The sequence below is a fragment of the Lontra canadensis genome, unplaced genomic scaffold, assembly GCF_010015895.1.
Source record: "Lontra canadensis isolate GAN:19392208 unplaced genomic scaffold, GSC_riverotter_1.0 scaffold18, whole genome shotgun sequence".
In the NCBI taxonomy this organism is placed as follows: Eukaryota; Metazoa; Chordata; class Mammalia; order Carnivora; family Mustelidae; genus Lontra; species Lontra canadensis.
Window position 1 is genome coordinate 12,197,801 of NW_022631012.1, and position 27,896 is coordinate 12,225,696.

General features: G+C 43.7%; 1 protein-coding gene across 1 annotated transcript in view; it reads right to left on the reverse strand.

Annotated features, from left to right (window-relative positions):
• The window catches only part of KIAA2012 (KIAA2012 ortholog), a 103,406-nt gene extending 84,761 nt beyond the window's left edge, over positions 1-18,645 (reverse strand). Inside the window, exons 1-4 of the mRNA XM_032860062.1 lie at positions 18,257-18,645; positions 16,788-17,072; positions 2,894-3,053; positions 596-751 (exon numbers count right to left, since the gene is read on the reverse strand). Coding sequence (XP_032715953.1) covers positions 596-751; positions 2,894-3,053; positions 16,788-17,072; positions 18,257-18,340 — 685 coding nt within the window. The 5' untranslated portion in view covers positions 18,341-18,645. The remainder of the gene's footprint in view (positions 1-595; positions 752-2,893; positions 3,054-16,787; positions 17,073-18,256) is intronic.
• Between the last annotated feature and the right edge of the window lie 9,251 nt (positions 18,646-27,896).

The window sequence follows — 27,896 nt, forward strand, 5'->3', positions numbered from 1 at the left end:
TGACAAATAAAACCCCCATAGTACTGAACAGCTTACAGACAATTCAGTAATCTTCTGTACAGTAATGAGGCAGGTCCTATTATGTTCATTACAGAGATGAGCAAACAGAAGCTCAAAGAGGTTAAGCGACTTCTCAAGATCTTACATCTAGTAAGAGAGAGAACAGACATTGCTCCAAAACCTGGATTTTTTTCTTATGATATTGCCACAAAACTATAGAATTAAAGAATGTTAGAGTAGAACAGGCCTAAGAAGTCTAAAATCTAGAGTCTAGACCTGTACTGTTTAATACAGTACCCAATAGCCACATGTGGCTGTTTACATGTAAATTAATCATAGGTAAGTAAAAATTTAAAAACTCAGTTTCACAGTCGTACTTCCAATGTTTCAAGTACTCAATAGACACATCTGGCTAATGGCTACCAATTGGACAGTACCTATTATAGAATAATCCATCATGCAGAACGTACGGTTGGATAGTTCTGGTCTAGACTCTAAAGACAATGAAACCCAGAATCCCCTTATTTTGACTAACTCCATTTTAAAGTGTTAAAAATCTAAATGTTTGAGATCTGGTCATAAAATCAACATGTACCTTGTTCAAAAGATTTTCCTTGTTGAATCCAAAATGGAGGGAAGACAGGCAGGAGATGGTATTTTGGGGGTACACCTGAAAGATCCTGTTGTGGCCTGAGATTCTTTGGTACATTAAGTTGACTGTCCTGGAGCAGCACAGAATCCTTGATGTACCCTGAAGAGTAGGTCAGGAGTTATTGGTAGAAATAGTGGTGCCAGTCCAGAGGTCTTGGAGATGACTACAAGGTTCCCCACTTGCTTTAGACATTGCCCATTAAAGAAGACAACTAGAAGATGGAGGGATTAAAATCGTATAGAACCCACAGAGGGTTCTCTGGTGAGTGTCTTGGGTACTTCTGGTCCTGTGCCACATGTGAGTTTCTTCCACTTCATCATTTCCAAGAACTGGGTCTCCCTGGTGGGAGAAGCATAGCTGCTTCTTTGGGGTTGGGTAGAAGACCCCTCCTGCTTTAAGAGGAAAATCTGAAGGTTTCTCCTGGAGGTATCCTACTTGGTTCTGTAGGCCCCATGATTCTCAACTCATTCTACAAGTATTTATTGGGGACTTACGACGGCTAGCATGGCCCCTTTTTAGAGGCACTAATAGTCCGTTGGAGAGACCAAGCTTTCCTATGCTCAACTGTGTGGCCCCAAAGGTCAGTGTGACATAAGGTCAGAAAATAGGGAGCTCGATATTGGCTGGAGTTGTCAGAGAAGCATTTGTAGAAAATGTGGGCCTAAAGGGTCTGAAGGAGTTATCATAGGGGTGGAAAGATGGGACCAGAGAACATACACCAGCATCACGAGGGTAGTGAGCTCTGAGACGTGAGCTCTCTGGTGGAGGCCACTGGGCCAGTGATCTCATACCATAGTGTTGCTGTTGTCCCTCCAGCTTGAGGGTCTCACCGTCAAGAGGTACACCAGTGATGAATTATGGCAAGGGGCCCAAGAATGCACATACACACGAATCCTTTCTTAAACTACACATTGTGGCCATATGACTTCCAAAAAGGAGTCTGAGGCATTTTTTGATGTTAAGTGGGGTTCTTGTGTTTGACAATGTTGGGCCTAGTCTATGCGGCCGTGGTCTGCTGTGTCCTCTGCCCCACCCAGTGATAAATATATCTTTGGTTAAGGGCCTCTTTCTCACAAGTGTTAAATAATGGAACTGCCTCTAATGCTGGGCCTGCCATGAAGGTAAAACCAATTACTGGACAAACCCACATCTTATTTTCCTTCAGTCATCACTTACTGGGGAGAAAGCTGTTTTCTCTCCCTTCCCAAGGTAAACCTATAAAGCAAGAAGCAAGTCAGTCTTCCTTTGGTCCTGTCTGTTTGTGCTGAAGAAATGGCAGACACCCAATGGGCACTGCCAAGTCCTCCTTCTTACTTCTCTCATCCCCAACAGGTTTGCCAAATAAAATATAGGATGTCCAGTTAAAGTTGGATTTAAAAAAAAAAATTGGATTTCAGATAAACAATGAATACTTTTTTAAGCAAAAATATGTACCAAATATTGCAAGTTTAACTCTCTGTGTCCATATGTGTCTGTGTATAGAGTATATGCTACGCATATACTCTATGTGGAAGAAACCCACGTGTGGCACTATGTCTATGTATCTGTGTATGTCTGTGTGGGTCCCTGTGTGTATGCGCTAAACCTGGCAACTTGAATCCCCAACAGTTTCCTGTTTTCATTTTTAAGCCTTTACAGAGTCCGTTTGGGATCTCTGTTCAGCAGAAGGGCATCCATCTCCTCGGTGGGTGGTATTGGAGAGCTGCCATCTTTAAGAGGAGGAGGCCTAACATTTCCACTTCCTGGAGCTGAGATCACCTCAGAAGGGCAACTAGCGTGTGTCGGGGTGAATGTGGGAGCTGGGGGGAACGTGGGGAGGATTTGTCTTCTGGTCCCAGCTCTGCTTTTGACTGAATGACTTTGGATAAATTACTTTGCCCTCTCTCCCCCAGCCTCCTTTTCCTTATCTTGTAAAAGAGAGGGATTGATCTAGAGGACCTGAAGTCTCTTGGTGGGGAAGGTTGGGAAGAAAGTTCTGCTTGGGATGTGGGCTGTGAAGGTCCTGAGAAGAGCTAGAAAGAAGGCAAGACTTTAGGCTGTATGTTCCTCTGCAAATGTGGGAGAGGACAAAAGGCAAAAGGTATGACAGAGGCTCTCAGCTCCTAAGCTGAAGCACCTTTGTCTGTCTTACGCAAAATTGGACCTGAAATTCTAGTGTTTCAGGACTTGGTGAAAATACTCTCACATCAGAATTCAAGGCAGGGCATCTCAGCATGTATGTCCTCCCATTGCCCCACTGACCTGCACAATGGAGCCTGTACATGGTGTCAGGGGGCCATGTCCGCAAGAGGCCTCGGAGGTATCTCTTGGCTGAATACCCAGGCTGCATCTGCCGTTGGCCCTGGCTCTCTGGTTGGCTTCGGAAATGGAGGTACGGTCGCCAGGCTCTGTCCTGTTCCCTCTGTGGGGACACCAGTCAGGAAACAGCACGGCTGCTGAGTCCTGAGCCTCCCAGTGATACACTCTGGTTAGCATAATCCTCATCAGTAATCAGGGTGACTCCTGGAAGGTGCCTAAAGGCCCCTGAAACAGATGCCTCAGCCAACAGACGTAAACCAAGAGCCCACAGAGCAAAGCTCTGAAAGGCCCCTGCAGATTTGCAGTTGGAAGGAGAAGGACAAATGAGACATTCCAGACCCTGTCTTGAGACGAAGCATCAGAAAAGAATAAGAGCCTCAAAGAAAACACATTACTTAGCTGTGGAAATCATTTTAGTACCTGAAAAAGTGGTCCTATAGGGCAGTGGGAAAGTCAGCTCAACAAGTCAGCATCGCCGGTCAATGTTTACAGTATGAATAATGGGACAGACAGACTATGTTCATGTTACTGGGAAGCCTGGCACTCTGGAAATATCTAGCTCTGCTACCTTTCATTGCAGCCCAGGAGAATTTTCTGGGAACCTACCAGCCAAAGTCAGTTCCCCTGTGCAAGACTCACGGGAAATAAATGGGAATAAGAACATCTTACACTTAGGTGGGCATATATATTCTACAAAGAACTTTCACCTCATTATAATCCTTTAATGTGGGCGAGTTAATACTATAATTACTCGAGTGATGCAGAACTCTCGTAGGATGATCAGTTAAGGACAAGAACTGTAAACACGAGGACTTGGGTTGACATCTGTCCGCCTCCCCCTTGTCTATGGTGGACATCACCAATCAATCATGGCATTCTTGACTGTTGAATAGATTGTGATTTCAGAGTCCTTCTCCTACAGAATTTTTAAAAAAGACTTATTTATTTACTTGAGAGAGAGAGAATGTGGGGGGGGGGGGCAGAGGGAGAGAGAGAATCCCAAGCCGACTAGGTCCTGAGTGTGGATCCTGACACAGGACTTGATTCTCACGACCCTGAGTTCTGACCTGAGCTGAAACCAAGAATTGGACACTGAACCAACTGAGCCACCCAGGCGCTGCATTCTCCTACAGATTTTTAAGAAACTGAGACATCATTTATATATCATAACATGCACAAAGCTAAAATGTTTAGTTTAATAAAATCTGACAATTGTATACACCTTTGTAGCCACCACACAAAACAAAATATAACCCAGAAAGTTCCCTCATGCTAGCTCCTGGTCAGTTTCTCCCCACCCATCAGGGAATCACTGATGAGGTCAGTAAACCACAGGCCTGGGTTACTTTGCCATATCCTGCCAGAATTTACCAAAGAAGAATGGTTAAATTTAAAAAAGTAAAGAAAAAAGGAAAAATACTATGGGAATATAGAACCTGCTTAATGTGGAGAGGAAGGCCTTAGGTTTTGGGTTCTTGTTCTATGGAGCCGATCTGTGGTTTGCTCCCATTCTGATGTATTCAGGATATCAAAATGCCACAGAACGACAGCCTACAGCTGAAGCTGAAGAGTCAAGACCACTGGAAACTCTTCTTCAGCTAAAAGGAGGGCTGGGAAGCCAAAGTCCATAGGGCAAAAGAATGTCTCTGCTGGGGAGGGAGAAACAGGTACCCAGGATAGATATTCATTCATTCGTTCGTTCATTCTTTCATACATTCAATTATTCATTCATACAGTGCATCAAACAATATGCCAGGCACTGGAGGAGAAGGGACAAATAAGACAGATGGAGAAGAAAGAATTACAGGGAAGGCAGTGGAAGCAAAGTGACTCAAGTTCTCTCTCTCTTCATTTGTTCATTTGGTAATCAAACATTGGTAATCTTTCCTGAGCATCTTCTAAGTGCTTGGTACTGTGGTAAGTCATGCAATAGGAAGCCATAGATCAAAGGCCTTTTTTGGGTGACCTGGAGCTTCATTCCCTCCCTGTAAATCTTCGCTTCCAGAATTTTCTCTGAATGCAACAATACCAAGCCTCATCTGAGACGCTGCAGTCCCTACGCAGACGGCATGATGTACTGGTTGATCTGGACAAGAGCCCAGTCGTGGGTATTTCTGCAGTATCAGGCTGGTTCTGCAGCTCTACTGGGCAACGTGCTAGATGGGCAGGGAGTTGCGAAGAAGAGTTAGGAAGTCCTTTGTCCTGGAATTTGGGGTATCTAGACCCATTTTTGCCTGTAGTTTGAAAGCTGATCTTGGTCTCTGTGTTAGTTTCCTATTGGTGCTTTGTTTTCTTAAAAAAAAAAAAAGATTTTATTTATTTATTTGAGAGCAAGAGTGAGAGCAAAGAGAGAGAGAGAGAGCACACGCAGGGGAAGGGGCAGTGGGAGAAACCACCCCCCCCCCCGACCCCACAATGTGGGGCTTGATCCCAGGACTCTCGGATCATGACCTAAGCCAAAGGCAGACACTTAACCGACTGAGCCACCCAGGTGCCCGAGTTTCCTATTGCTGCTTTGACAAATTACCATATACTTAGTGGCTTTAAACAATAAACATTTATGATCTTATAGCTCTGGAAGTCAGAAGTTTAAAATGGATCTCACTGGTCTAGCATCAAGGTGTTGACAGGGCTGTTTTCTTTCTGGACACTCTAGAGGATAATCTGTTTCTTGGCGTTTTCCAGTCCCTAGAGGCTGCCTGCATTCCTTGATTGTGAACCCCTCATCCATCTTTAAAACCAGCAAAACTGGGCTAAGTCCTCGTGCTGCTATCTCTCTGGTTCTCCCTTTCAATTCCTTCTAACACTTTTAAGGATTCTTGGGATGCATTAACCTGCCCAGATAATCCAGGATAATCTCTTTTTTAAAAATTAAGATTTATTTATTTAAGAGAGAGTGTGTGCTGGTGAGCAGGGGGAGGAGCAGAGGGAGAGGGAAGGGGAAGCCAACTTCCCACTGAGCACAGAGCCTGAGGTGGGCCTCAATCCCACGACCCTGAGATCATGATCTGAATTGAATCCAAGAGTCAGAGGCTCAACCAACTGAGCCACCCAGGCACCCCAATAATCTCTTTGTTTCAAGGCCATCTGATTAGTAACCTTAATTCCGTCTGCAACCTTTATTTTCCTTTGCCATTTAACCTAATACATTCCAGGGATTAGGACATAGACATCTTTGGGAGTCATGATTCTGCCTGCCACAGTTTCTCTTAAATTTTTTCTAGTTTTCTGGTTTCTCTTAGTTATTTCTCAAATCATGTCTGTGAAGTTGCTTAATAGATCTCACATGTCATTGGATACACTGATGCACTGAGAGAGAGGCCCAAGGCCTGCTTAGAGCTACCAGGAAGACCAGGCAGGGTTAAACCTATTCAATCATTTCCAAGGTGTAGAATAATATGTAAAGTGGAAAAAAGCAAGATTCAAGAGAGAATGTAAAGTACAATTACAATCTCATAAAAGTATATTTTATACATGTATAATCATGATGGAAAAACTGGAAGAAAATATACTAAAATTCTAATAACAGTGGTAATAGAGTCTTGGGCATAAAGTTACAGTTAGGTTTTTTTTTTGCCTTCCTTTTTTGAAATTAAAAATCCAATAATATGGTTAGATGATATTAATACATGGAAAACATGTTAAAAATTAATTTATTTTATTACACCCATCCTCCTCTCAATTCGTTCTCTAACATTAACCTGGACCTCTAACTACCAGAAGTTTCTATAAAACCTAAAAGGAGACAGAAGGGAGTCGGAAAGGGAGTTTCTGGAACGGGGAAATAAGTGACAGCAGGAGGTGGCTTCTCAGGCCTGCCTTGGCTTTGCCAATCAATTCCAGCTTTTGGTTTCTTCTGAAATGAGTAATTACTGTGCACAGCGCAGCCTGTTGTCCTCACTCTACCAGAGTGCTTCCTTTAATAAGGGACTTTCTCTGGCCAGCCATGTTGCCGTGCCCGCCAGGCCTCCATATGCGGAGGAGTAGAGAAGACCCCAAGTGACTTCCCCACCCCCTAACCCCGCCCCCACCGTGCACTGGCTGTCATGTCCACCCTGCCCCAGTGCTGGCCAGTGAGGGTTTCCAGAGAGTGGAAGGAGCCGCTGCAGGCTGCTCAGCAGATAACGGGGTGGCAGGGTGCCAAGCCCAGACAGCCAGCTGCCATCTCACCACAGACGGTGGCCAGCCTTTGCGTGCGGGAGTTGACAAAGGGGTGAAGAGAGAAGTCCAGAAATCCCAAGACCAACAGACAAAACCCTGCACAATCTGAGCCCACCCACTTCTCCAGGTCCATTTCCAGCTAGGAGTCCTGCCTGCCTCATTGCCCTTTCTTCCGCTGGTTCTCCCCTCTAGGCCTTCCCTTACCTATGACTGGAAGGTTTCTCTCCACTTATTTGTACCATAAGACTTGGCTCAAATTCTACCTCCTCCAAGATGTAGTCACTTTAATCTGGTCCTTGCACACCCCTGCTGGGTAGAGGTTATAGCCTTTCCCTGTCGCACCCTGACAGCCCATATGTTCGTCCAACAACGATGTGCTGAGCCTCTGATGTAGGTCAGACACTATTCTAGGCACTGACTAGTTAATAACCCCTCGAGATGCTGGCGCATTTGAATCGAAATCCCCAAAATGCCTGTCCTTCCCTGCTGAACACCTGTCTCTTGAACTGCCTGCTTCCATCAGAAGTTCTTCTCTGAGGAGGAACACAGCTGCCTCCTGTTTTGCAGTCAGGCTTGCCGGAGCCAGCGTGCTCTGGCAAAGGCCAAGCTTTCCCACAGAGGCTGACCACCCGTGGTTGTCGCACCTGTGCAGGTCTGACTGGAGCCAGCCGTGGAGATACTAGGGATGTGCTACTGGGGTACGAGTGGGACTGTAATGGGAACAGAGAGATGTGTACCACTTGCAGCTGTGCCTAGGAAGCCTTCTCCACCCGTAGCCTGACTCTGTTAGTTCTGTGTAAACACTACCACTCTCAGCCAGCCGTTTTCTCTGCAGATTTAATTTCTGCGATTCTGGGCAAATGATACTGTCTCTCTTACATGTATCTGTGGTGACTATATGTTCCTGGATATCAAGCCATTAAAAAGAGAATTGGGGTGCCTGGGAGATGCAGTCAGTGAAGCATCCGACTCCTGGTTTCTGCTCAGGTCATGATCTCAGGGTTGTGGGATTGGCCCCGCACTGGGGTCCATGCTCAGGGCAGAGTCTGCTTGCGATTCTCTCTCCCTCTCCTTCTGCCCCTCCTGTTCATGCTCTCTTGCTCTCAAATAGATAAGTGATTCTTAAAACAAAGAGAGAGAGAGAATCAGAAAGTGGCCTGAATTTTCCCATAGTCCCATTGTTGCTTGATTCCTGACCACACCATTTAACATCAAAGTGTTGACCAGCCATATGTCATAAAAGCAAAGATAATAACAATTAGAATTGAAAACAGCAAAAATTAAGCTTCAGTTCTTATAAGAGCTCAGTCTGCCTGGGTTTGATTCCTCGCTCCATTATTTACTAGCTTTGTGACTTTGGGGAAATTACTTGACCCATCTCTGCCTCAGTTAAGAAACTGTCAAATGAGGATGATAAAAGTACATAGCCTACATGCAAAAAAATGAAGCTGGACCATTACCTCACACCATACACAAAAACTAACTCAAAATGGATCAAAGACCTAAGTATAAGAGCTAAAATTATGAAACTTTTAAGAAGAAACATAGGAGAAAAGCGTCATGACACTGGATTTGGAAATAATTTATTGTAAATATGACACCAGAAGAGCAGGCAACAAAAGAAAAAATGGATAAGTTGGACTTCATAAAAATTTAAAACTCGTGCATCAAAGAATACTGTCAATAGACTGAAAAGGCAATGCACAGAAGGGATAAATTATTTGCAAATCATCTATCTGATAAGGGATTAATATCTAGAATACATAAAGAACTCCTGCAACTCAAAAGCAAACAGAGCAAAATGACCTGATTTTAACAATGGACAAAGGACTTGAATATACAATTCTCTAAAACAGGGATACAAATGGCCAATAAGGACATGAAAAGTCAGCTCAGTGGGAAGGAAATGAAAATCAAAACCATGACAAAATACCACTTCATACCCATTAAGATGGCTGTTATGAAAACAGCAGCAACAACAACAACAACAACAGAAGATAACAAGTGTTAGTGAGGATGTGGAGAAATTGGGTATTCCTTGTGTATTTCTGGTGGGAATGTGAAATGATGCAGCTGCTGCTATGGAAAACAATATGGCAGCTCCTCAAAAAACGAAAAATAAAATTACTAGATGATTCAGCAATTCCACTTCTGATATGTACTCTAAAGAAATGAAAGCAGAGACATAAACAGATAGATTTTTTTTTAAGATTTTTTTTTTAGGATTTTATTTTTAAGTAATCTCTACACCCAACTGAGCCAGCCAGGTGGCCCGAGGAGATAGATATTTGTAGACCCACATGTATAGTGACCTTATTCATAGTAGTCAAAGTATGAACACAAGCTAAATGTCTATTGACTGATGAATGAATAAACAAAGCTCTATACATAGAGGACTATTATTCAGCTTAAAAAAAAATTCTGATACACTACACGCTACAACATGAATGAACCTTGAAGATGTTACGCTAAGTGAAACAAGCCAGGGGCAGAGGGAGAGGAAGAGAATCTTCATCAAACTCATATCTGTGCCTGGCTCTGCCCTTAGCGGGGAGTTTGCAGGAGATTCTCTCTCTCCCTCTCCCTCTGTCCCTCCCTCACTTTACCCATGCTCGCTCTCTCGCTCTCAAATACATCTTTTAAAAAGAACAAATAAAATAAAATCTTTTGGGTTCTGGAGATGGATGCTGGTAATCATTGTACAACAATGTGAATGTACTTACAGCCACTGAACTGTATATTTAAAATTAAGTTAAGTGGTAAATTTTATGTTACACACCTTATAAAGTTGTTATATGTTTCATATATGTATACTTTTAAATATATTTTTAAGTTGTTATAAATTTTACAACACACCTTATAAAGTTGCTGTGAGGATTAAATGAGATAATAAGTGTAAAGTGCTTACAATAGTCATGGATATAATAGTGTTACATAAGCGTTAGCCATGAGTGTAAATGTTCTCTATTTGTTGGTCATACAAGGGACCCAGTGGATGAAGTACATAAAGCCTAGAAAAAGAGAAGTCGACTGGATCATATATATGGCTAACTAGGAACATATTACCTATAACCCAGGCTGATTTTGATGAAAATCTGATTTGCTTTCCTAGAATTGTAAATGGTTTTAAGGAATGTTTAGGAAGACCCAGATCCCTTTTTAAAAACTGCTCTTTTTTTTTTTTAAAGATTTTATTTATTTATTTGACAGACAGAGATCACAAGTAGGCAGAGAGGCAGGCAGAGAGAGAGGAAGGGAAGCAGGCTCCCCGCTGAGCAGAGAGCCGGATGCGGGGTTCGATCCCAGGACCCTGAGATCATGACCTGAGCCGAAGGCAGAGGCTTAACCCACTGAGCCACCCAGGTGCCCCTAAAAACTGCTCTTAAAGCAAGAGAGGTGCTTCTTTTCTCTGGAGCATGTGGAATCTTCAAAATCAGGCCCTCTAAGCATTAGGAGTCGGGCTTTGGAATCAGTTGTCTGGCTTCTAATCCTAGATCCACCCTCAGATGTGTTACTTTGGGCAAGTTAATTAACTTCAAGCCCCAATGTTTCCTCCTACAAACTGGGGGATAAAACTAATACCCAACTCATAAACTTGTGCAAATTGAGTGAGGTTATATAGATAAAATGCCTGGCATACACTAAGCACTCAATTAGTGCTAGCTATTATTGGCAGTACCTTTGACCTCATTGCCATGGTTGAACCGTGATTTACTCTTCTACTTCTGGCTTTCCTAAAGGCTCTACGTACAAGTGGTTAGGAGCAGCTCAAATGGAGGACAGTTGGCAGAAAGAGTATAGTCAGGTCACTCTGTTAACCTTTCGCTGCTTTGGTGCCTACTTGATGCTTTGTTGATAGCTGTCAGCACTGAGCATTTTTTAGGAACACCATCAAACAAGTAGCAGGTTGTCACAAAAGGAACATCTTCCTCCTGGTCTTTGGCTCAAAAAATAACTTATACTGCCTACTTTTCTATATTTTTCTATTTTGTATGATGAACCATTATATTCAGGACAGGAAAATAAATTTTACTCAAAAAACACATTTCTCACAATATTACTTGATAAGATAGTAGCCTGAATGTGCCTTCACGGCTTGGACTTTGGCTGAAAACACCAAATAAAGAGTTAAGAACCTTGAGGCTCAAATATTAGACAGTGCAGAATGTGTAGGGATATATTCAGTGGAGCAAGGTTGTTATTACCCTTAAATGTAGCCAGGTTTATAAGGGAGATGGCAGGAGCAATGCAAACTTGGTTGAAATCAACTATAGTAATCTGAATTCCATTTATCCCTCACTGGGACAGAGAAATGGGATGCTCTGTGAATTTAATTTTTGAAACAAATTATTATTTTTTTTTAAAGATTTTATTTATTTATTAGTTAGAGAGAGAGAGAGCATGAGCACAGGCAGACAGAGTGGTAGGCAGAGGCAGAGGGAGAAGCAGGCTCCCCGCTGAGCAAGGAGCCCGATGCGGGACTCGATCCCAGGACGCTGGGATCATGACCTGAGCCGAAGGCAGCCGCTTAACCAACTGAGCCACCCAGGCGTCCCACAAATTATTTTTAATATGCTATTTATGTTCCATCGTTGGACACTTAAAAATATCACCAGATTTACAAAATTCTAAAACTATAAGAATAAGAGGGGCACCTGGGTGGCTCAGTTGGTTAAGTGGTTGACTTTTGGTTGGCTCAGGTCATGATCTCAGGGTCGTGGGATGGAGCCCTGCATCCTGCATGGACCACCGTGCTCAGCAGGGAATCTTCTCTCACCTTCCATCTGCCCCTCCCCGTCCCTCTCTAAATAAATAAATAAATAAATCTTTTAAAAAAATTAAAAATACTAAGGCACCTGGCTGGCTCCGTCGATAGAGCATGCAACTCTTAATCTCTGGGTTGTGAGTTCAAGTCCCACAGTATAGAGATTACTTAAGAAAAAACAAAAAACCCCAAAACCCAAAAAGGCTCACACTCTTTGTAACCAAATAAAACTAAAATATATTTGTAAAAAAGAACAAGACATACTAAAACAATGGGAAAATTATGTCATATTTCTGATGATTTGAGAAGTATTTGAAGATTCTGACATGTTTCAAGAGAATCATCATGACTATCATTTCAATACTACCCCAGATTATGGTTATTTAGGTTTTAGAGCTATTCAAATTCTAAATAATGGGAAGCCGAATGAATTCAAACCCTCAGGAAAAAATGGTAACCGCTTCAGGAATGTTTTAACAATATTTTCTCCTTCAAAAAAAAAACCAAATCAGCAACATATTGTGTGTATCTACAAGTGTGAGAACTCTGATATCTAATCACTTGACTTAGCACTTAACCTTTGCTCGTTAGGAGTTGGGCCATCAAGAAGGTTAAAGAGTAAGTATTTGTTGAACTATGAAACCCAGATAGATGTACTGCCACACCCATGCCTTTATATCCATGTATGGAACTGGAGATAATGGAAGATGGTTGAAAAATTTAATCGCAGCTCCCTGCGATGGGCTCTAGGACCACAGGTCTGAACGAGCTGGAATTTTTCGCAGGTTTCCTGATTTCATAGTTTAGCCAGAATAGATCCCTCTGTAAGTAATACTACTCTGTTAACTATCTCCTCTTCCCTCCTGCCCTGTTTTGGTTCTTTTACTTTGATTGTGGTGTTTTTAACTCCTGAACTATATACTATTTGAATAATGAAATACTGACCCTGAGAAATAGATGGAGTGGTTATTGGTGGGCTCAATTTACAGCACTTTTCCTATTTCATTTCCCTTCCTGACCTCTCCTGGCTCCCTTAGGGTTAACCCCACTCTCTCTGCCACTGTTTTACTTCCTTCAAAGGGATAGATATTTACTTTTTTAGTAGATCTTTACTTTTTAAAATTTTTATTTTATTTATTTTTTTTAACCAGGAGGAAATCTATTGTAATTACATATATATACACAGGGAATCAATATAAAGATGAGAGATTCCCTGTAGATTTTTATTTTATTTTTTAAATTCCATGACTTAAAAAAATAATGTTTGGTAAAAAGGTATGTGTAAATAAAAATGACTTTTAAGGGGCACCTGGGTGGCTCAGTGGGTTAAAGCCTCTGCCCTTGGCCCAGGTCATGATCCCAGTGTCCTGGGCTCTCTGCTCAGCAGGGAGCCTGATCTCTCTCTGCCTGCCTCTCTGCCTACTTGTGTTCTCTCTCTGTCAAATAAATAAATAAATAAAATCTTTTTAACAAATAAATAAATAAATAAATAAATAAAATGGGATAGTAATAGTACATTCTCAGGACTGATAGGAAGCATACATGAGTTAGCAGAAATGCAGTAAATACTCAAAAAATATTAATGGACTTCAATATTTTCATTAGATGAATATTCCTTTGTAATCTGCCCTAAGAATGTACTGTGGATATTTTATCATGTTATTCATGACTAACACATGACTTTATTCCCCAACCCCAAACTCATTATATGACTATACTATAATTTATATAATCAATCTTTCATTGTTAGACATTTATTCTTTTCAATGTCTTGCATAGTAATAAATAACCTGTAGTAAACATTCCTGTGCATAAATCATCGGGCACATCTCTGATTATTTCCTAAGGCAAATTCCTGAAAGTAGCATGCCGAATCAGAGTATTAGCTCTTCATAGGCTTTTGCCAAAATGCCCTTCAGAAAACTCATGTGACTGTGCGCTCCTGATGTATGAGACAGCTCATTTCCCTACAGCCTTCTCAGCACTGGATATTATGATGTAAAAAGCTTCTTGCCAGTCTGTAGTTTTCCTAATCAGATGGTGGTCTGTAGTTTACAAAGCTCTCCTGAGCTGTTCATTTTCTTTAATCCCAAATCCCTTCAAATTCCTGCCCCTATTTCAACCCACAACGTCCTCTAATCTTACATTTCCTCCTTGTAACTATTCTTTTCTTTCCTTTCTGATTTCTTCACACAGTTTCCCTTCTACCCACCCGGGGGTAGGTGACAGTGTTCTGTTTTGTTACGGGTGTGGGTTATAAACCTGGGAGGTGGGTACCACGGGAGGACCGGGAACTTCCCCTCTTTTCACTGAGCCCAAGTCTAACCCATCCCCAAATAGACTCTCCTACTTTAGGCGGCCTGAAATAGTCAAGTTTCGGAAAGCTGTGAAAGGTATTCTTACTCTTGACAGTAAGGTAGCCTACACAGCAGGGTTGAACCACGAATGCAGAAACCACTCTTAGTATTTAAACACAGCAAAAATTTAATTCTGGGAATTGGTTGTGTAGATGACTAGAGAGCTCGGAAGCCGGAACTATGGACAGGTGATGCTGAGATGAATGATCAAAAAGCCAGCACCGTCCCTGGGCTTGAGGGAGGAGCAGGTGGGGGTCCCCAGCAGGAGAAACCTGGTGAGGAGCCACACCGGGCCTGTCTGTGGGGAGCTAGACACAGAGGTGATCACCACCTACAGACAGAATGGAGGGGGAGAAATACCTTGGTTTTTTCTGTCCTCCCTCTCCAGTCTCCTGCCAGCGTCTCCCACTGGCAAATTCAACTAAAAGCCAGTTGATACAGATGTCTGTGGAATTGTGTATAGCCTGTGCTCAACCCCACATTTGTGCAAAGCAAAGTAAAGGTGAGGAATGGATGTGAGGGCAGACAGGCCACGGCCTGGCACGATGACCTCTGGGGGCCCTTCTAAGCCCAAAGACAATAGGACAAAGGACCAAACATGCCTGTTCTGGGGAGGTAGGCACCCCTGGGCTTGAATTCTGGCTCTGTCACTTACTAGCTCTGAGACATTGGCCACATTGCTTAGCTCCTCTGAGCCTCAGTTTTCTCATATGTGGAAGGCGGCAAGAAAAACCGTATGTCACTGAGTCACCGTGAAGATGAAATAATAGCTATAAAATAATAGTAAGCTTTCCATAACAATTGGTTTCCTTTTGACCAAGAATTCATGATTCTAAGACAAAGGACAATGAGCATTTGGTCACATCATTAAGCTTCTCTGTATTTGGGGGCGCCTGGGTGGCTCAATTGGTTAAGCATCTGCCTTCAGCTCAGGTCATGATCCCAGGGTTCTGAGATCAAGCCCTGCTTCGGGTTCCCTGCTCATCAGGGAAACTGCTTCTCCCTCTCCCTCTGCTGCTCTCTCCCTCTCTTTCTCTCTCTCTGTCAAATAAATAAATAAAATCTTTAAAAACAACAACAACAAAACGTCTCTGTGTTTTGAAAGAAGGAAAGGGGGCACAGGAATCTTTCCTTTTGGAAGCTCTGTCTAGGGAGGGGTAGGTGGTAAGTTGCCCAGTAATGATACTGGGAGATGATGGAAGAAGCACTGAAAATACCCTACATGATCGATTTATTCATTCCACAAACAGTTAGGGGTACTCACTATTTTCTGGAACTTAGACATGGTCCCTGCCCTCAAGGAGATGGTAGCAGATGGACAAAGAGATATATTGCAATGAACGATACTATGGGAATGTTTACAGAGGGGAGAGCAATGGGATATCTTTGCCTAGAGAAATGGGAGAAAACTTCAGTGAGGAAATGATATCTGAGTCGTATTTTGTAGGGTAAGCAGGAGCATAGAAGCAGATGCAAAAGCATACAATCAGAAGAGGGTGCGGAGTGTTTGGGGAACAGTGAGCTGTTCACGCAGGTGGGTTCTTGAGGGGTTCACAGTTAACGTGGTGGTAAGAACAACCAGCAGGTGCGGCTAGCTTTGGAAGAGAAAGTCAGCGGGAAGGGCCTGGCCTAAGAAGCTAATGACTTTAGCCTGTGGGGAACGAGAAGCCAGCAGACTTTTAAACTAGGGAGTAATCGGGGTGCCTGGGTGGCTCAGTTGGTTAAACATCTGCCTTCGGCTCAGGTCATGATCTCGGGGTCCTGGGATGGAGCCGGACATTAGGCTTCCTGCTAAGCAGGGAGTCTGCTTCTCTCTCTGTCCCTCCATTCCTCTCCCTTCCCAACTCTCTGCTCTCTCTTGTGCTTTCTCTCTCAAATAAATAAATAAAATCTTAAAAACAAAAAACTAGGGGGTAACCCAACATCTATAACCTAGAATTGTATAAAGCGACACATCTTCCCAGACTCTCATGGCCTCAGCCAAAGAGATCGTGCATGTCAATCAGGGACTGCGTGGACATCTCATAAGACATTAGAAAGTATGAATCAGAAAAATAAGGGTTTTCCCTTAATACTAAATTCAGAATGGAAAGACTCATTAACTTCTCCTACAGATGCTGAAGGGCTCAAGGTAAATATTTAAAATGTTCCTCCTCTCCTTTGCACAAAGCCAAAAACATCAGAGGTGTGATGATGATGCTTGTGGCTATGAGGCAGGATTTCAAGGATTCTGATGAAACGTCTGCTGGCCTGGGTCCGTCTGAAGCTGAAAAGGACTTTGTGTTACTCTAACGGAAAGGAAAATACAAGATGGTGGTAGCAACTGCCCCCGATGCTTCCAGAGCCCTTTCCCATACATTATCCTGTTTAAGCCCCGTGACAACTCTGTGAGGCCCAGAGGGCCCAGGGTACAGTCCCATCAGAGAGATGAGGAAACGGAGGTCTTAGGGTTTCGTACCTTCCCTGGGGTCTGAGAAGGCATGGCCAAAGCTACAGCTGGATTCCTAGACACGCAGGCCAGCGCCTTCCCCAAACCCAGGACTGCTCTGCCTACCTGTCTCCTTCCATACGCCAGGATGGCTTTTTTGAGGTCCTGAAGTGTGTGCAGCTCAATACCCGGCCTCTTCCTACGGCCTTTGGGGCGGTGGGGGCCTTTTCTCCTCTCCTCCGGTGTCCATGCTGTTACGGCTAAACCCTCCGAGTAGAGGATCAAGGCCCCCTTCCTGGTACTGAAGGTTTTAGGGAGAAAGAGGCTCCAGGTGTGCTGGTTGGCACCGCCCTCCTCCGGCGGTTTGCTGACCAGGACATAATCTTCTGGGGACTTCCAGTTCAAGTAATCCTGCAGGGGAAAGAAACCACCTCAGTCCAAGGCCCCTCGACAGCCACAGCCCTTGTGCAAGGTGTTTGATCTTTTTGCAGTGACTGATTTTCCGTGAGTTGTTTCCATGCTGTCACAGGACACAACCACTCTTCTGAGCAACGGATTTCGTTCTCCACATCTCAGAATCAGGAGAACCTCAGGCAGGGTTCCCTTTTACCGCCATAGAATTTTTAGCAGAGCCATTCATGCCTGGAGGCTTCAGTAGGCCAGTTAACATGTATGGCATGCAAGTAAGTAGTCACAATTATCAAGGGCAGCAGATAACTTTGAAATTAGAACTGGACTCGCTGGCAGTTTAACTAGGGGAAAACCGTTCATCCCAAGCATCACTCTACACAGGGAGACTTTCTTTGCATTCCAGATGCCATGTAACATTACCTAATTTGGCTATTTAGGGCCCTGTAAAGTAGTTGCATATCTTGTAAGTAAGTAAATGCCACTGGCCACAGAGGTCCTTTGAAACTTTATAGGTCTTTTAATATAGCAAAGGTCAAATATCACGACAAGCTACCATGACAATGGAAGTCTCTGTGTGATCCAAACATTTTCAAAGAACCTCACTGGGTTGCTTATTCCCAGCAGGATTCAATGAAATAAAATTCCAGTACAAGGGAATTGTGCCACCTCTTTAAAACCTTCTAAAATGAGATTTTTAAAAAAAATGGATTTTTATTTTTTCTGCCTATGTCAAGTAATGAGTCTTCTGGGTTGAATTCCAGAAAGTTCAAGGAAGCCATTGAAATGGCACGAACATACACAGTCTTTCAACCGCAGAGCACAACTTCTAAAAACCAAACGGCCATCAACGTGCCCAGGACCCAGGTGGAAATTCTGGTCTTGAACCAAACCGCCTGAATTCTAAACAGTCTGGAATCTCCTTCGGTCTAAAGCAAATGAGGCTGTAAGTGAGTGCTCAAGGGGGAGGAAGAGGGTCGCAGAGGCAACACTGATGTGCAAGCAAACTTTCTTGTTTTCTTGAGTTTAACCAAGGGAAGAGGGAACATCTACCCTCGACCACCCCCCACCCCCGCCAACCTCACTAACAAACCAAACCAAAACACGCATGGTTCAGCCCCAAATGGAAAAATAGAGTATTCTCTTCCCACCCCCCAAATATGCCTTTATTCAGCTGTAAGACTCACCTCTGGTTCAAAATAGACTTCTAGCTTCTGTTTGTTCTGGACCAACTTCCCATGTCCCCGGCTCAGGAGAGAGAGCGTGAACATGTTTCCCTTCTGACCACCCTCCTCAAGGGCAGTTCATCTTGGTTTTTGAAGGCTGAAAACTGGTCACACCTCGAGATTTCCTGAGCTCAGCAGTGAGCCCGAGAAGACCACAAACACTGGGCCTTTTATGAAATACATTTTTCCTTCGTACAGCAGCTTCTTAATAACAACCAGCCACACAGTTTAGACAGTGTGTGTCTTTGTCGGGAGAAAAAAATAAACCGCAAACCCAGACTGATCTCAAGCTCTGGATTGTCTCCTCCTCGGGCAACCCCTCTCTCTCTCTTCTTCGCCTGCACCCTTGTTGTCCCTCAGTCCTGTTGCTCTGCTACGGGGCCGCGTGCGTATGCTGATCTGGGCCATGCACCATCCTTCTCATTGTGAGCGGAGGTTGTTTCCTGGTTGCTATGGTAGCACTGGGACGTGAAGTCTCTTCAGGGACTGCTGAGGGCAGTGTTCACACACTGCAGGGGGGAGGGAAGGTCAAAGGGACGGTTCAGGGACGGGGCTCAGATTTCAAGTCCTGATTGCAGGAGCGGCAGCGGTGTTGGGGTATTTTTTTCTGTTACTGTAGTCTTCTTGCTTTTAGAAGGCTGTCTTCCCCGTTCTCCTGATAGGCTAGCTTTTCACTGTCAACCAGCCATTGATAGACTCGGAGGAGTCGTCTGGGTCACCTAAAGCAACCTGTGACGTTTCCCTTGGCTGAGCTCCAGCATCTTCTCAACTAGACATGAGGCCTTTTTATGGTAGTTGCGACTTTGCATGGGTGAGTGCAGATACTGGGAATCTCAAGATTCTTTTGCAGGTCTGTCTCACTTGGGCAACTCCCAGTCTCTTAAGAGATGTGGGGGGAAGGGGGCGGGGAGGTGCTTTCCACAACTGTCCTGCATGATGCAGAATAATTCCCCTCCGCGTACCAGTAGCACCCACTTTGAGAAACAGGGCTATGGCCTGAGCTGCTTGGTTCTCCTTGATGCTGACACTATGAGGGCAGGACGCAGTAAGAAGTTCCGGAAGCCAAAAGACACTTTTGCTGGGTCATCTAGAACCCTGCTTTGATCTAGAAACCATCCTGCCCTGTCATCAGTCTACTGAACTTCGAGGGCCACCTTGTGAGAGTGCCCCCTACTGACCTCCAGGAAGAAGTACAACAGGCTACAGGCCCAGTTTCGTTTTAGATCTCCCTCCGTGGCTTTCCAAGGAGGCAGGCTCGTCTCCCGAGGAATAAATACAGGTCATGCTATTTAATAGATTGGGTTTATCATGGACAATTAGGACATTGAATGCAGAGGTTCAAAATGGAATTTAGTCAAAACCAATGGGTGCCATTTCAATACCCATTAGAATGGCTATTGTTCAAAGACAAAACAAAAAAAATACCAAGTGTTAGTGAGGAGATGAAGCAATTAGGACCCTTGTGCACTGTTGGTGGGAATACGAAGTGGTGCAGCCCCCGTGGAAAACAGTATGGCAATTCTTTAAATAATGAATACCATGCGATCCAGGAATCCCACTTCTGGGTTTATAATCCAAAAGAAATGAAAGCAGAGATACAAAGAGATATTGAAATACCCCATATTTCACCCTGTGAGTATCATTTACAATAGCCAAAATGTGGAAATTAGTCAAGCAACAAAATGTGACATAGTTGTGGAATATTATTCAGCCTTGAAAAGGAAAGAAAAGTCAGATTCATGCTACGATATGGAAGAAACTTGAAGACATTATGCTAAGTGAAATAAACCAGTCACAAAGGGGAAAATATCACAGGATTACAATTATATGAGGTACTTAAAATAGTCAAATTCAGAGACTCAAGGTAGAATGGTGTTCGTCAGGGCAGGTGGAAGGAGGGAAGGGAAAGTTAGTGTTTAATGTTCAATCTTCAGTTTGGGAAGATGAGGAAGTTCTGGAGGTTGGTGGTGATAATTGCACAACAACATGAAAGTACTTAATGTCAATAGATGGTACATTTAAATAATGACTGAAATGATAAATTTCATGTTATACATATTTTACCACAATTAAAATCTTAAAAAAGGAAAAGAAAACAAAAAGCTGAATTTATCACTTTATAATCTGAAGGCCGACTGGTCAGCATTACTGTGGAGTGAGCTCCTCACTGCAGGTGAGACAAAAATCCTACAAAATGAGGGTTCCAGAGAGTTTACAGGGCTCTTAAACAATAGTTGCTCCCTCTCTTCCCCTTTCTGCCCCTTTGATATGCAAAAGGGACCCACCACAAAACTTTACTGAGAGAGATACATATTAATTATATATTATTATATATATTATTAATATTATATATATTATATATATTAATTATATATATAATATATATATTATATATATAACATACATTAGTATATATCACTGTACATGGCCCCTGTCCTCAAGAGGCTCCCAGCAGACCCTAACCACCCACCAATTGAACTGCTGAAGGGGCACGTGCACCCGAATGTTTACAGCAGCAATGTCCACAATAGCCAAACTACGAACGGAAAGAGCCCAGATGTCCATCAACAGATGAATGGATAAAGAAGATGTGGTATATATATACAATGGATTATTATGCACCCATCAAAATCAAATCTTGCCATTTGCAGTGACGTGAATGGAACTAGAGGGTATTATGCTAAGTGAAATAAATCAATCTGAGAAAGACAATTTTCATTTGAGCTCACTGATACGAGGAATGTAAGGAACAAGGCAGAGGATCATAGGGGAAGAGAGGAAAAAAATGCAGCAAGACAAAACCAGAGAGGGAGATAAACCATAAAGGACCCTTAATCTCAGGAAACAAACTGAGGGTTGCTGGAGGGGAGGGGGGGTGCGAGGGATAGGGTGGCTGGATGATGGACATTGTATGTGCTATGGTGAATGTTGTGAAATGTGTAACACTGATGAATCACAGACCTGTACCCCTGAAGCAAATAATACATTATATGTTAATAATAAACAATAATAATAATAAAACTAAAAAAAAAAGAAGAAGGAACAGCAGCTCCCAGCAGGGTAGAGAAGACAGGCATATATGAAGCAGCACCTGAGAGGATGTGACAGATATGACAATGGAAGTGGAGATAAGTAGGCACTCCAGGACAAGAGGGGGGTGGGTGTTGTGTGGTGGTGGGCCTTGTAGAGGGCTACGAAGAGGAGCGATATTAAAGGTGGGCTTTGATGAACAGCAGTGTATGGCAAGGAGGGAAGATGAAAGAGAATATTGCAGGAGGCGTGGACAGGAAATTCTGAGATCTTTGGAGATGGGGAACATCTTGGGTGTAGCCAAAGCCACAGGTCGCGTGGGGAGAGATGCCACTGGAGAACCAGGCCAGTGGGCCAAGGCCATGAAGGCCACACGTGCCCTACCAAGGCGCTTTGGACTTTATTCTTCAGGTTTCTTTGTTTGTTCTTTCATTTTATGAGATGCGGGAGTGGGAGAGGGACAGAAAGAATAGATGTAAGAGATTTTGAGGTAAAGCCAGTAAAACGTAGAAATTATTAGATTCAGAATTAGATTGCTTAGACATTTTTAGTAGTATCATTTCAAACATTTTGGTCATGAAAACGCAGGTCATTTCCTAACCTTCGTGTTTTCGCAGAACTTCAGACTTGAAAAGGACATTAGTCGTCACTTTGTTTCTGTATTTGTTTTCCTCAGAGTGGTTCACAGGTTCATAATGAGATTTATTTTGAATTTCAAAGGAAGAAACAGCCCCGATCCATTACTGAAAATTAAATTACATGGACTATATCATAAAACATAGTAGTTCTGAGTAGCTTGTATGACATTAGTTCGACTTGTTCTGTAATAAAAGACTGTATAAAATACTACAGTGTTTGTAGTCTCAAACACTGCTTTACTTAGCCACTTCTGTGCTGTGTTTGCAGTGGGTAGTAAAACATGGTTCTTTTTACAATAGGTTTGAGTGGGTGAATTCTAGTAGAATTGATTTCTTTTTTTTTTAATTTATTTTACTTCTTAATATTTATTTAAAAAAATTTTTTTTAAAGATTTTATTTATTTATTTGACAGACAGAGATCACAAGTAGGCAGAGAGGCAGGCAGAGAGAGAGGGGGAAGCAGGCTCCCCGCTGAGCAGAGAGCCCAGTGAGGGGCTCGATCCCAGGACCCTGGGATCATGACCCGAGCCGAAGGCAGAGGCTTTAACCCACTGAGCCACCCAGGCGCCCCCTTTTTTTCTTTAAAATTTTAAATTTAAATTTACAAATTTCCAGTTTCATTGACACAGAATTGACATACTTCACTCAGGTAGGTTTTTAAAGCCGGCAGGGTGATGGGATTCCATCTGGGTTTTAGAAAGGTAACTTGGAGAACAGTAGAAAGGATGGATAGAATGAAGGACTTTCAGGACCTTGCAGCCCAGGCCAACCTTCTCTTGGATTTGAATGGATTAATCAAATCATCAGGAATAATCACCCGCTTAATTGGTCTTTGACTGGGACATAAAGGAGGAAACTCCATTCCAGTTGCAAGAAAATACAGATGTCGCTGTTTTGCGAAGGCCGTTGCTCGGGCAGAGAGTAAGGAGCACAAGAAGGAAACGACTGAGTGACCGAGACCCGAGTAAGAACCACTACTGTCAGCCGAGGAAGGACTCCAGGTTTCTCCAGTGGAAATTCTTCCTCCGAGCTCACCTGACTTAGAAACCTTAAGTCACCCCTACGCGGTCAGCTCCAGGAAGTGGCCTCGCTGAGTCCAGGTCGAGTGAACAAAATACCCAGGGGCCCATCCAGCTCTCCCCACACCGTGGCAAGGCTCCCAGGCCTCGGTGGGGCTGTAACCAGTGAGCAGCCAGACCACAGCCCAGAGCAGGCCTCTCCTAAACTGTCGTGTTTACATCCATGCTGTTTAATATGGACAATGAACAGATGTACCGATCAATTAATAGACATTTAAAAGCATTTACTCAGACCCCACAGCAGTTTATGGAAAGTGCGTTTAGAAAGCAATCGAGGTTATTGCTATTCTAAAGTGCTTGGGGATCCCAGATGAAAGGCCCTTGTAACTGGAAAGTATTTATAACTCAAGAAGAAACCCTCCACACCCATGTTATATAACACCAACACCATCTCCCGGCGTGCCTGACCTGTCAGCCCGTGCCGCATGTCTGTTTAAATTACACTGTAAGTTCTATAGGGTGGAAACCTTGTTTTTATGGTTTGTAAAGCATCATGAATAACCATGGCACTCTGTAAGTAAATAGAAACTACATGAAACAAAGAAGGGAGATGTTATTCCATGGCCGTGTCCCCACAGCATCCAGGAATTTGTCCCTTGCTCCAAAGTGCTGAGGGTAAATGGATGCTCTTCTTGGGAAGTGGCCTGTTGGAGAGTGTCAGCATCCTTATCCCCCTTTAAAAAGCAGTATGGGGACCCCTGGGTGGCACAGTCCGTGAAGCAGTTGACTCTTGATTTTGACTTAGGTTGTGTTCTCAGGGTCGTGGGATTGAACCCAGCATCGGGCTCCCTGCTTAGCGTGGAGTCTGCTCGAGATTCTCTCTCTCCCTCTCTCCCTCCCACCCCCACTCATGCTCTCTCTCTCTCTAATAAAAAAAAGTTTAAAAAATTATATAAAGGGCAGTATGATAGTGTTTTCCAGGAACTGTGTTCACCAGCAGGGCAGCCTCCCAGAAGAGTCATTGATGTTGCCCTTGTTACCCACAGAGGAGAGATCAGTGCACAGAGAGATTAAATGATTTGCACAAAGCCACAGGACAAACCAGAGGCAAAACGGGTTCTTGTCCAAATTCGGTCCTCTTCTTGGCCTGCTGGTCACCCCATTTCTGCAACAGAGTAGTAGCAGCTATTCCTGAGAAGCTACGTCATGGTTAATATCTGGCAGCTGGGAAGCTGATGTGACCGAGGTCACCACAACTCCCTCTTCAGCCTCAGAGCTGGGGACTGGACCCCAGATCTGTGTCTGGCCCTGTGAAGGCCTCCAAACACTCCTATCTCCCCAACCTTGCTTATCCTCACTTTACCTTGCAAATCGAGTTGCAAGAGAGTCAAGGAAAATACATTTTTAGCTTTTCAGTCTCTTGCTCTGGGGAGAGGGTACAGGGTAGGTTGATAGAACCATCCATGGCTACCTACCATAAGTACCAAAGACAAGCTGTATGAGAAACTCAAAACAAAGGATTTTTTAAAAAATATAGACTGTGTATCTTTTTTTTTTTTTTTTTAAATGGGATAGGATCTAGAGGGAGACAAACCATAAGAGACTCTTAATCTCACAAAACAAACTGAGGGTTGCTTGGGGGGTGAGGGGGTAGGGAGAGGGCGGTGGGGTTATGGACATGTGTGCTATGGTGAGTGCTGTGAAATGTGTAAACCTGACAATTCACAGACCTGTACCCCTGAGGCAAATAATAGATGATATGTTAATAAAAATAATCAAAATTTTAAAAAATATAGGCTATGTAGGTAACAATCAGCATGGCCTTGCATCACAAAGTCTCTTTCCATTTGCTTGTGTTTTTTGTTGTTGTTGTTGTTGTAGTTGTTTTTTCATTTACTTGTGTTTTATACTTCCAATTAGATTGTAAGTCTTTGGAAGATAGGAACTACATCTCGTGATTCTTAGTACTTCCCATGACACCCTTGCATATAGTAAATGCTGAACAAAATTTGTTGCTTGCTTTTTCATATGCTCGGAGAGATGTGCAATGATCTTTGGGCCAGTAGGAAAGATATACCAAAAAAGAGATAATTAGGTTCAAAGCCTGTTTTAATATGCTCTCGTTTGTCTACAGTGCAAAGCTTAAAGCTATAAGTTAAAGACTGGCCAACAAAAACTTGGTGTCCAAAGGCTGAAAGGGCACCAAGAGAATTAGTGTTTAAGATCTGGCCCTCTAGATTTGTTGGAAGAAGCAGAGACCTGCCAAGACTTGCTCAGAGACTGGGGCTAATTTCTCATGTGGTGCAGGTCAGGTGTGAAAGCAGAAAATACAAAGGACAATAAAGAATATTCTAGAACCATAGCAAGGGAGAAAGTCAGTGATGACTCCCTGCTTCCTTTCTCTCTTTATGTATAAATTATGACCCCATGGCCTGCCTAGTTCAGGAGGGAGGGGACTGAAGATCTATTTATTTTAGATTTTTCTGAAGGGTTTGCTTTGGGAGTCTCAAATATAGCTATGCTTTTGCTCAGGGCTTCATTTTATTCGTAGGAGTGCTCATGGTCATTGCAAGCTTTTAAATTTATGGTGGGGGAGATAGTAAGGCTGGGGAAAAAATAAAAATCACACATTTTTGGATTTTTCATAACATGGGGAAAATCAATCACTGTTCTGGTTAGCGGCCCAGTCACTGCGGGCAAAAGTGACAAACCTTTGTAGGAACCAACCTGTGGAGGGTGATGAGAGCAGTGGTGATTTCAGTTTCAAAGGGAGGATGTAGGAGCAGACGCCCTTCATCAAAGCTATGTGGGTCCTGATCATTGAGAACCATTGAACATTAGAGTAAGAAGAGAAAATATTTTATGACTGTCATTAGTGTGGTTGTAGGAACAGTTTCTCTTTTGATTTTCATTAAATATTTTTCTGATGATGTTTAATTAACAAATAGGTGGTGTATGTAAGGCACTGAGTACAGTGTCTGTCACATAGTATGTGCTCAGTAAATAGAAAGTACCATTTAACCAAAAATTCCATTCTATACTTAAGAGTATGGGTGAATTCTCTCCCCACTATGAGCACACAGTAATGCTGGACAGAGTGACTTTCTGAAAGCCCTCCCCTCATAGGAGGGACTCTCGTTTGGAGTCTAAGCTTCTGGGCTGTACAACCAGACACTGATCTGTCACCTGGCTTCCAGGTCACTCTTTAAACTCCATGATGGGAATAATTTCTATTCTTTCTAACCACCACAGAGTAAAAATTGTACAAAAAATTGTAAGCTGCCTGCTAATAATTTGAGAGAAACATTCATTCGATGTATAAAACGTGTATTTTTTTTTTTCAGGGACATATGTATTGTGTAACCCAAGGTAGACACAAGTTCTCTTCCCACCATTTTTTAAAAAAAGATTCTATTTATTTATTTGACACAGAGAGATCACAAGTAGGCAGAGAGGCAGGCAGAGAGAGAGAGAGGGGGAAGCAGGCTCCCCGCTGAGCAGAGAGCCTGATGTAGGGCTCGATCCCAGGACCCTGAGATCATGACCTGAGCTGAAGGCAGAAGCTTTAACCCACCGAGCCACCCAGGTGCCCCCTCTTCCCACCATTGGCCCACACTGGTCAGGTTTCGATGTACACATGGATATGTCCCCCGCCTCAGCCCCAGGGAGCTGGAGGGACCGTCTGAGGAAGAGGAAGGGGCATCAGGGAGCCTGGGTTCTGAGAGAACCTTCCTCTCGAAGCCCATGCATTGCTGCACTTCTCCTTGGGAACCCAGGAGCCCATAACCTACAGGTGATCTCGCTGCCTGTTACTCAGCTTTTAAGAAAAAGTCAAGTCTTCCTGAGAACTGAGTTAAAATGCAAGTCCCTCTGGAGAGGTGGAATGAATCACACTGTGAAGGAATGGGACCCAGAGTGGACACCTGAAACTGGGATTGATAAGGAGAAGAATGAGGGACAGAGGGAGAGGAAGTGGGGCAAGACTACCCCGGGAGGTAGGTTGGGAGGCCCATCCCCAGCAGCCTTGTCTGCTCCGCGATTTTCCTGCCATCCAGCCGGTGCCCACGCTCCTCCCAGCAACCATCTTAAAATGGGGCAGAGGCTGCCAACTTCTGGGTGGCCCCGAGAAGCTCCCCAAGTCTACATTTAAGGTAGAGGAGCAGCACATTTCTGTCTCCTCTCACAGAGCAGACCCACCCGAGGCAGCGGAATCCCTTCCCCAGGGGCCAAAAGACCGGCTAAGGCTCTATCACAAGTTGACTCAGCCAGGTGACAGTGCGGTCAGATACGAGCAGTGCCTTCCGCAGAGCCTCGTGCTTCTCGCCAGCCCTCGGTCATGGCCACCTCTAAGGCCAACCCACTCTCAAAGCCGCTGTCCAGGGGGAGTTGTTAGGCAAGCAGGGAGAACGTCTTTGAAACAGTGCCTTCCAGTGGGGCCTACTGACAGCACGAGTGGCTTTTAAGATTTTTATGATAATCCTTCTCCTGATTCACTGTCTAGACATGGTCTGGTGCACAAAGGGTTAATAGGCCTTGTAGGACTCGGCTGCCAAGTACACTTAATGCTCAGTCCAGCACTCCTGGTTTGTATTCTTGCGCTGCTGGAGTGGCCTGTTCATGGCATCTGGTTCCCTGGCAACAGCTTTCATTGGCTCAATCAAAGCCCTTTCTTCTTAAGAACGCTCCTGCCGAGACGCCCACCACCACCACTAATCACCATCTTAACTCAGGGCTTAGGATGCAGCTGGTATGAAAAATAGCATTTGTGGATGGGAGACGATAGATCCGTGACTGGGCTGTATACACCTGCCTTGTGCGATCCTTGCACCGGCTTTCTACGGGGCCTTTGGAAATTACCTGCTTTTCCGCTGGGACAGAGAGAAAGTCGGGGCCAGAAAGTTTCCCAGGGCTGA